The sequence below is a fragment of the Leptodactylus fuscus genome, chromosome 9, assembly GCF_031893055.1.
Source record: "Leptodactylus fuscus isolate aLepFus1 chromosome 9, aLepFus1.hap2, whole genome shotgun sequence".
NCBI lineage: Eukaryota > Metazoa > Chordata > Amphibia > Anura > Leptodactylidae > Leptodactylus > Leptodactylus fuscus.
The window spans coordinates 9,371,486-9,381,712 of record NC_134273.1 but is presented as its reverse complement, the minus strand read 5'-3'; the positions used below and the strand labels follow the sequence as shown (position 1 = coordinate 9,381,712).

The 10,227-nt window shown below is 41.7% G+C and overlaps 1 protein-coding gene across 2 annotated transcripts; it reads left to right on the top strand.

The window, feature by feature from the left end:
• Positions 1–6,054, top strand: DIRAS3 (DIRAS family GTPase 3). 2 transcript variants are annotated; one of them, XM_075287440.1, is made up of 2 exons: positions 1–68; positions 5,274–6,054. In XM_075287440.1, the coding sequence occupies exon 2, from the start codon at positions 5,353–5,355 to the stop codon at positions 5,947–5,949; it is 597 nt and encodes a 198-aa protein (XP_075143541.1). In that variant the 5' UTR covers positions 1–68; positions 5,274–5,352; the 3' UTR covers positions 5,950–6,054. The 2 variants fall into 2 exon arrangements, with proteins under 2 accessions (XP_075143541.1, XP_075143540.1); XM_075287439.1 differs by lacking the exon at positions 1–68 and adding an exon at positions 4,929–4,996.
• Positions 6,055–10,227: the final 4,173 nt, after the last annotated feature.

The following is a 10,227-nucleotide window of genomic DNA, read 5'->3' as shown; positions in this document are numbered from 1 at the left end:
CTGGGTTTTTGTAGGAGGATGATGTACCACCTTGCAGTTTGTATTTTAGCACTCGCCGACCTCTCCAGGTAAGTGACTCTGAATATTGACTCTATAAATGTTGGGTAGATGGAGGTGAAGATGGAAGGACTGTGGTCTGTAGAGCAGCACACAGGGCAGGGGGTGGCTGTCACTTCAAGGGATGCTCTTGTGTCACATGGCAGGGGATCTCCGGATTATACACTCCCAGGGGGCTTTACAATCACTGCCGCCTCTGCTGACTACAGGGATACAGAATATTGTTACAATGTAATGTACAGGGATACAACAGTTACAATGTGATGTACAGGGATACAATAGTTACAATGTGACGTACAGGGATACACTAGTTACAATGTGACGTACAGGGATACACTAGTTACAATGTGACGTACAGGGATACACTAGTTACAATGTGACGTACAGGGATACACTAGTTACAATGTGACGTACAGGGATACAATAGTTACAATGTGACGTGCAGGGATACAATAGTTACAATGTGACGTACAGGGATACAATAGTTACAATGTGACGTACAGGGATACAATAGTTACAATGTGACGTACAGGGATACAATAGTTACAATGTGACGTACAGGGATACAATAGTTACAATGTGACGTACAGGGATACAATAGTTACAATGTGACGTGCAGGGATACAATAGTTACAATGTGACGTGCAGGGATACAATAGTTACAATGTGACGTACAGGGATACAATAGTTACAATGTGATGTGCAGGGATACAATAGTTACAATGTGATGTACAGGGATACACTAGTTACAATGTGATGTACAGGGATACAATAGTTACAATGTGATGTACAGGGATACAATAGTTACATAGACTAAGCCAACCCTGGGCGACCGCTGTGGCAGTAAGGCTGTGAGTATGCGATGTGTGTTCCCAGTGGACAGAATCGCTGGTGGATATCCTGAGACCTCAACAAATCCCTTCTGTACAACTACAGGACAAAAACCTGCAGGGCAAAATGTTCTTGGAACCCGCCGCATGTTCATGACTGCTGCAGGGGTTAATCCCATGCCGAAATCCAGAGAGATTTTGCCACAGGTGGCTCTGCTATAGATATATCCCTCATGTGGCCAAAGCTTAAGTCTACATTCACCCATTCACCCATCCGTGGTAGAAAGTGGTCCCAAGGGGCAGCTGTTATCACAGATCCCTCTTAAGCCCTATTCACATCTGCGTTCGGGTTTCTGTTAAGGGAGTCCACTTGGAGACCCGCCCAAATGGGAACCTATAGGCATTAAAAAGCGGTTACCTTTAGGAAACCCGCAGACCCCATAGACTATAATGGGGTCCATGTGGTTTCCGCACGTTGCTTGTGATTCCAGAACTAATTCTAGCAAACACCAGGACTTATAAGTGGATTTTTAAGGTGTTTTTTTGTTGCCATTTTTTGTTCTTTAAACTTTATAACATTTTAAAGAACCCAGAGCTTTGTATGTGAAGTGTTTTATAGTTCACTATAGTCATTAATGTAACACTTGGTAGAAACTTAGATTTCAGATCTGGTCTATACCAGGCAGGTATTATTGTAGATTTAATCTGTAACTCTCACCAGTTTTTCTGGCCTCCATGTTCGGTAGGTCACCCACACAGATATATTACAGTGGTAAGGTGGGCGGTATCAGTGAACAATACATGGCACCACAGAAAATGTAGCCTAACGCCATCTTTACCGTAGGAACGAATGAGGAAGAACCAGTGATCTGTAACTGTAACAAGTGACATTTAGGCTGTTACCCCCGGAGGGGCAGGCAATGACATTTAACATGTAAGAAATCTTCACAGAGCCTTGGGTTATGTCTGTGGTCCTTTCATTTATGCTTTTGACCAAGTTTTTCAGAAAAGTTAGATAAATCTGTAGTACATAAGAATATAGGAAACTTTGTCATGTATCTTATTTGGCAAAAGTGTCGTCTTCCTCTAAAAACTTCATCTAGTGTAAGACCTTAAATGGTAGCCAAGGAGGAGGGGAGAGGAGGCAGATGCAGCCGCAGTTTAGGAGGAGGAGCAGTAGAGGGGATATCTGATTGGCTGAGTAGGAAGAACCTGCCCACTCAGCAAGAAACAGATATTTACAGAAGTTCGCAGAATGAAGACAAAACTTTTAAGATATTGTAGGTGTAGATACGATTGTAGGACGGGGCGTCGCTATAGTGGGTGAAGCGGAATCAATTGTTACCGGGCCCTGAAGCTTCTGAGGGCCAAAATACCCCTCTGCAGCAGTATTATAGACAGCACATGGTAAGTGGGGGGCCCATATTGCATTGAGGCCAAAGAGATTCAGGTTCTGCCTATGTGTAGAACTCTTTCCCCCCCCCCCCCCCCCTCCCTCTGTAAAGGTACCATGGGGTAGGGAATTTGATCCAAGGGTGATGGAAGGGGCGTAATCAAAAGTCAGACCATTCTCCTCTTGGTGCCAAAGTTGGCCCAATTTGATCTATGTACAACTTTTTATAGCGAATGTCAACTTTCCTTTCCCTGCCCTTGAACATTTGGAGGACCAGGGAGTTCATAGGTCACCACTTCACTATGGAGGCATTGCATGGTGGTATTATTTGGGCACTAAATGGGTGTATTTTGTGGGAAATATATAGTAGTGTTACTGTAGTATTTGGAAACTACAGTAACACTGTAGTAGGGTAGTATTATTTGAGTACCGGATGGCAGTATTGTATGACAGTATTATATGGGCATTGGAGGTTCCTACTGTGTGGCATTGTATGGAGGTATTATTTAGCATGCTATGGCGGTGTTGTGTTCAAAGGCAACATTGTGTAAGTAATGTATGTATTATGTAGCATGCTACAGCAGCATTGTATGGAGATATTATTTAGCATACTATGGCGGTATTGTGTGAGCATTGTATGGAATTATCTGGGCACTGGGTGGCAGTATTGTTTGGGAATTGTATGGCAGTATTACTTAGCATTCTAAGGCAATATTGTGTAAGTGCTATATGTAAGTATTATTTAGCATGCTACAGCAGCATTATATGTAAGTATTACTTAGCATGCTATGGCGGTATTATATGAAACATTATTTTGGCACCAGGTGACCGTTTTGTGTATGGAACTATTATTTAGCATGCTATAGCAGCATTGTGTGGACATTTGATGGAAGTATTACTTTATACTTCATGGCCATATTATTTAGCATTCTATGGCATTCAGGTAAGTAATGGAACCTGCACCTCCCCTTTGATTTATACCTATTCAGACAGAATTATCAGAACTGCCGGGCAGGTTTGGTGCAGCTTTACTTGGTGCCTAGGGGCCCGCTAGTTATAAATTCGTCTCTGCATGTGTCCAGGTATCTGCGGCATCACATAACGTTACTACAATCCATATTTGCTATGTCTAATGGCTGGATTGGTTGTCAGGAGCAGCTTGTGGAGCATTGCTGAAGACTCCTCATCATACATGTGGGTGAATATTGCCATGTCAGCAAAATGATGATTGTATGATTTATTAATGCACAGACCAGCCTTGGGGAATGGAGGGATGTCGTGGAACAGGCAGAGGATTACTCAGTATAAGAGGTAACAGAGCTTATAACTCCATAGTTCATGGAGGACATAGAGACCTTTCAAGATGCACCCAAGTGACAAGGGGAATAAGGCCGAGTTATCTTACAGGAGGAATAACAGAGGAACAGATCAATGCAGCGTTATAAGACCTGACACTCCAGATTTGTTATTTTATGGGGAATGTAAGTATTTACTAATACACCCAGTTCTGGGGAGCAGACGGGTGCTTATTAAAGGGGTACTCCCACTTAACCCCTTCCCACGCTGACATATACATTCATCATGGGGAAACGGGCAGATAATGTTTCGTCATTCATCATGGGGATCCCCTGGGCACTGCCAGGATCCCGGCTGGCCTATACTGTCAGGTCTCTGCCACAAATATAAGGGATGGCTAACGCTAATCGCAGGATATTATACAAGAGATCACAAGTCCCCTGGCGGAGCCCTGACCATATCACTTACATTCGACTAGCTAAAGGGAGAGCCGCTAAACATCCGGTAACGAAAGCCCCATCATGTCCCATCACCCAACCTACGGCCCTGTTATAACTGGCTAAAAATAAAACCCATTACACAAAGTATCACATACCCTTGGGGTGTTTTCACACCTGCAGGTTTTGTTCAGGTTTTGATGCTGTTTTTGAAGTCTAAACCAGATGTGGATCATCAAAGGAGAGAAAGTATAAAGGACAAATGGGTTCCCCCCCCCTTTTAAATACTTTCATTTTGTTGGCCCTTTAAGAGGTTTTGCTCAGAAAATAAATATATAGAATATGTAATCTATTGGAAAGTTAAAAATTTCTGTATATATAAAGAGTTACATTTAATTTTTTTAAAATTCTATTAAGAATGTCTACCCATCTTAGTGGTGACATCTGTAGTCTCAATCTGTTACCAGTAGATACGACTATGAATGCAGGAACTTTCTATGGTCAGGAGTTGTCATTCACCTAGCCATGATGTCCTTATTGTGGTCAGGTTATCTTCTCATACATGTAGTGTCCTCCTGATAACCAGCCATGATGTCCTTATTGTGGTCGGGTTATCTTCTCATACATGTAGTGTCCTCCTGATAACCAGCCATGATGTCCTTATTGTGGTCGGGTTATCTTCTCATACATGTAGTGTCCTCCTGATAACCAGCCATGATATCATTATGTTTGCGCAAAAAATGCCTTTAATTCTGCGAGCAATGAGCTGTTGGTAAAGTAAGGAATACACAATGACTTCCACTAGATGGCACCAGTCCTCTAATATTGCCTGTACATTCAAAACCAATATTAAAAAAAATATATATATCTGGGAAAGGGAGGGCGCTCTTGATTTCATCCGGCTGAGCTGTCTGTGAGAGATGTAGTAATCAAACCTCCTCCAGACCGCAGCAAGACTAGGAGACAAGACACTGCTCAGCGAGGTAAGTGGCTGCTCTCCGGCGATGGGCACGTCCACCCCTGTAAGGTGCAGCTGGGACCGACATCCAGGGATCTGACCAGAGATGCAATTAGCTGATAATTCGGTCCAGTCACATCCTCACTCGTGCACTTCCAGGCATTTGGGATTGTGCTATCGGCCAGGGAATCTCAGATCTCGGCTTACTAGTCTTCTAGGTTGTGTTTCTTACAATTACGTCTCTTGTTTTATTCTTGCAAAATCATCAGATTTCCTCTAAACTATTTTATTTCCATCAACAGGTGTCCATGTTATCTCGGCATGTAACTGCTGCTGGTTTTTGCATTTCTACCTGAAGCCTTCTGTATCCTTCAAGCCAATATGCCAGAGCAAAGTAATGACTACCGGGTGGTCGTGTTCGGGGCAGCAGGAGTTGGGAAAAGTTCCCTGGTTCTTCGTTTCGTCCGAGGAACTTTTCGAGAAACCTACATCCCCACCATAGAAGACACCTACAGGCAGGTCATCAGCTGCGATAAGAACATCTGCACGCTACAGATAACCGACACCACGGGAAGCCACCAGTTCCCCGCCATGCAAAGGTTGTCCATCTCCAAGGGTCACGCTTTCATCTTGGTCTACTCGGTCACCAGTAAGCAATCCATGGAAGAGCTAAAGCCCATCTATGAGCAGATCTGTCAGATAAAAGGAGATACACAGAACATTCCCATCATGTTGGTGGGCAACAAAAGCGACGAGTCTCTAAGGGAGGTCCAGACGTCCGAAGGGGACAGCTTGGCCAACAAGTGGAAGTGTTCCTTCATGGAGACCTCCGCCAAACTCAACTACAACGTACAGGAACTGTTCCAGGAACTTTTAAATTTGGAGAAGAGGAGAACTGTGAGTCTGCAGGTGGCCGGAAAGAAGTCCAGGCAGCAGAAGAAGAAGGAGAAGCTGAAAGGGAAATGTTCTATTATGTAAGATGGTCCGCTTGGGGTGGGAGGACTCCAGGACTTGCATTAACTTTTAGGTTGGACTCCTTTGCAGAAAGTGGTGCCAGGACTTTGTGGCATCGAGGTTACTATAAAAACTCTTATTTTAGAAGCCGAGCTGCTCGCATGGTGTTTTTGCGCTTCATTTTGCAGGTGGCCGTCTATAAAGTACTTTTATTTTTTTGCTCAGTAATAACGGTAAAGGGTAGTGGACTGTGTCTGGATCTCTGACACGAGGTGTCTGACCGCAGGCAACACAAAACTACAGTATTGGTATAACCTTTGCATGCCGGGGTGATGATGGAACAGATACTGTACGCTGCTGGAAATTAAAATGTATATGTGTTTATTTTTTTGTAGTTTTTGCAATGTTTTGAATCTCTAGTGTGCTGCACATTGTCTTCATCTAACGCTTGGGTCAGACTTGCGTTGCCTCTCCATTGTTCTGGTCCATGGCGGTTATACACAGAGTCCGATGGACCCCATTGACTATAATGCACTCCGGCACAGATAGGAATGTAACCTTAGAGGTTGTAGCATCAATCTAAAATGAGGGGTAACTACCCAACTTTTATTGTTTTAAGGTTTTCAGTGCTCACTCCTTGGCTGCTTTGATTAGGACAGATCTGTGACTACAGTTTAGATACAGGGAGTCAGAGGTAGTCTGAGACACACCCCTGTCTCATCATTGGTTCAGGCTGCTGCTTTGCCCCTCCTCCCTGCAGCTCTGACTCTTCTGATTGGCTGCCGTGTATAAACATGGCGCACCATGGAATCAGTAATAAGCGGCTTCTATTACAGCAGTGGCCAAATTCTTATTTGATATAGATGAGTAAGAGCGTCTGTTTAATTCTTCCCTTTCATGAGTTTTTTTTTATTGATGTCATCTTTATGCAGCTTTTAAAGTGGAATTGTATTGGAAATATTCTAATCTAACTTTATTTTATCTTGTAAACTTTTACATTTGCATTAAAACTTCTATGCCTTCTATCATTAAAGGGGTTCCCAGGGTTATTAAAATTGATTTTTTACTTATGATAGGCAATCCACTTTGTTCAGTGTCAGTTTAATGTTTGTTACCCGCCTGTCACCCTCTCCCCTTCCCCAATCAATCAAAAAAATGAATGGTTTATGTTAGAAGGAATATCCACATCAAATATCGATGACCTATCTTTAGGCGCCACAGCTGTCCATAGGTTATGCCTGGTATTGCAGCTATGATCCAATAACATGAAGGGGGGATAAGAAGCCATACTGAACACAATGTGGCAAAGTATGGAATGCTTTTAGAAGAAAGAAGCTACTGTATATGTACTGATTCCATATGATAGTCTGCCACAAAGTTCTATTATTATTTATATATATTATATTTTTTACACACTAGAAATGAATAAATAACACTCGGACTATCTGCACCTGAAGCACCTAGAGGCTCCGGCGCTTAATATATCAGATGCTCTCCCATGTGAGCCAGAATCTCCATCTATGGCAGTCAGGAATTGGAACCGAATTCCTACATAAGTTATATCAGTTCTCTGGCATGAATTAGAAGTTGTGTTCAGGTGTCCCTGCCCCACACGATGGGGAATGTAGCACACCATTGGTGCAAGAAAGGGTCCAGCACCAAATATACATCACATTAACACCAGAAAACTAGCACAGATGGTATAATGATTTTCCCTTAATTTTTCTAGTACAAGGCTTATTAGGAACTCGTGCAAACTGATGGCTCGTATACAATATAGGACCAAGCAAGACAGAGAGGAGGAGTATGTGCAAGTATAAAGAAAGCAAGAAAGATATTACTAAGGAGCAACTGCAAGAGAACTCAATGTGACTATCCTTGTTATGAAATGTCTCCTGCATAGTATCCAACTCTATCAACATATATCCTATACTGTAATACTACCCGTATGGACAAGAATATAACTACTATAATACTGCTCCTATGTACAAGAATATAACTACTATAATACTGCTCCTATGTACAAGAATATAACTACTATAATACTACTCCTATGTACAAGAATATTACTATAATACTACCTCCTATGTACAAGAATATAACTACTATAATACTGCTCCCATGTACAAGAATATTACTATAATACTACCTCCCATGTACAAGAATATAACCGCTATAATACTGCTCCCATGTACAAGAATATAACCGCTATAATACTGCTCCCATGTACAAGAATATAACCGCTATAATACTGCTCCCATGTACAAGAATATAACCGCTATAATACTACTCCCATGTACAAGAATATAATACTACTATAATACTACCTTCTATGTACAAGAATATAACTACTATAATACTGCTCCTATGTACAAGAATATAACTACTATAATACTGCTCCTATGTACAAGAATATAACTACTATAATACTACCTCCTATGTACAAGAATATAACTACTATAATACTACTCCTATGTACAAGAATATAACTGCTATAATACTGCTCCTATGTACAAGAATATAACTACTATAATACTACCTCCTATGTACAAGAATATAACTACTATAATACTGCTCCTATGTACAAGAATATAACTACTATAATACTGCTCCTATGTACATGAATATAACTACTATAATACTACCTCCACTACCACGATGCGTTGCCTCCACGTTTTTTTCCCACAGTGTTTATTTGCTACGTGAAACCTTAGCCTTAATGTCACATTGGTAATTACTGATTATATTAATGAAGTGCTTTGTCAGGAGTTGGGAGCAATTACACAGAACTTGTATAATGGGGTCATTGAGGAATATCTGGTTACTTAAACTAAAATGATGTAGAATACCCCGGTGAGCATGACCTGAAGCGCGGGAGAAGAGCGGAGGGTATAGAAAGTGGGTTTTTTCGTTGGTGATAAATCACATTTATTCCACCAGAGCTCACTGTCACTAAGATGTATTACCCACACTGCTCCCTGGTAATGGGCTCTGTATACTCCTTAGACTTATATACAATCATGCCATTTTGCACCCTATATACTATTTATAGGCCCTGAGATTGTGTAACTAGGCCATATCATGTATGCCTTTATTTTATTTTTACAGAATTTACAATTGTACATGAAAACCAAAGAAAATACTGTAAGTGTAAGGAGGGCTTGTGGGCATAATAAGCGAGATACAATTCCGCCATACTACCACTGCGGGAATGAGGCCTTAGGTTGTTTAATAATTGTACTTGCAAAATATGTTAACCTATTGTTCCATTACTGTGATCCTGTGATGCATTTTGATATCAATGAATGGGGTAAACCATCTATATCATGTCAGTAGGGGGGCATAAATTTGTCACCCCATCTAATCAAGTGTTCACAGCAGCCTGCTCAGTCCATTGTGCAGCTCAGCCCCTGCTGATCTTCTATGGGTGACCTATTCCAAAAACAGGCCATCAATAGAAGACCTTAGGCAAGAGCAAGAAGACCTCAGGTAAGAGCAAGAAGACCTCAGGTAAGAGCAAGAAGACTTTAGACAATAGCAAGACGCTGCAAGAGGATTAGATCTGGGCACTCACTAGCCATATTGGCATGTTGGCCACCTCACGCATCTATATAAAAATAAACTGGGGATTTTGTTAATTGATCTACCCAGTTTATTATACAGATATATAGGGTTATAGAAGCTATATGTGGTCTGTATGTACTACAGTGAGTATATTCTGCTCTGCTTGTGCAGGAGCTTAGTCTGTATTTTTCTTTAATAAGACATATATAATTTCCTATATTCATATGTCTGTGCGGCGCATGTCTATGTCATCAGCTCCCTCTTCCTCCATGTAAGATTATCCAGGCCATGGCACATCCTGAAGCCTCGTCTCCAGAACAAGACACATTCCACCTGACAGCAAAATGAAAAGGAATATTTGAGAAACATGGCAGGTTTAATCCGTCTCTCGAGATTTGTTTTAGATCGTTGATGGATCTAAATGACGGAGAAACATCTGATCTCCATGATCTCTTTGAAGCATAAAATATCCATTCATTTCCACAGATTAATGTGAAATAAAAGGGAACGCCGCAATCGCCTTTAACTAGATGAAAAGTGTTGTTGTGCCTTTGATGAGATGGCAGCGCGGACCCCGTCCTCAGAGAGATCCGAACAGACAAGACAGAGACCTATTAATAACATATTCCCTCCAGATATCTGTGCAGAGGCGTCTCCAGGGTAGGGCAAGTTAGGCAATCGCTTCAGGAGCTCAGCCGAGAGAATCTTCACCAGTCACGAATCTGTAGAACCTCATCA

Excerpts from the sequence above, each read along its gene's own strand:
- DIRAS3 (XM_075287440.1), top strand. The coding sequence starts at position 5,353 with ATGCCAGAGCAAAGTAATGACTACCGGGTGGTCGTGTTCGGGGCAGCA.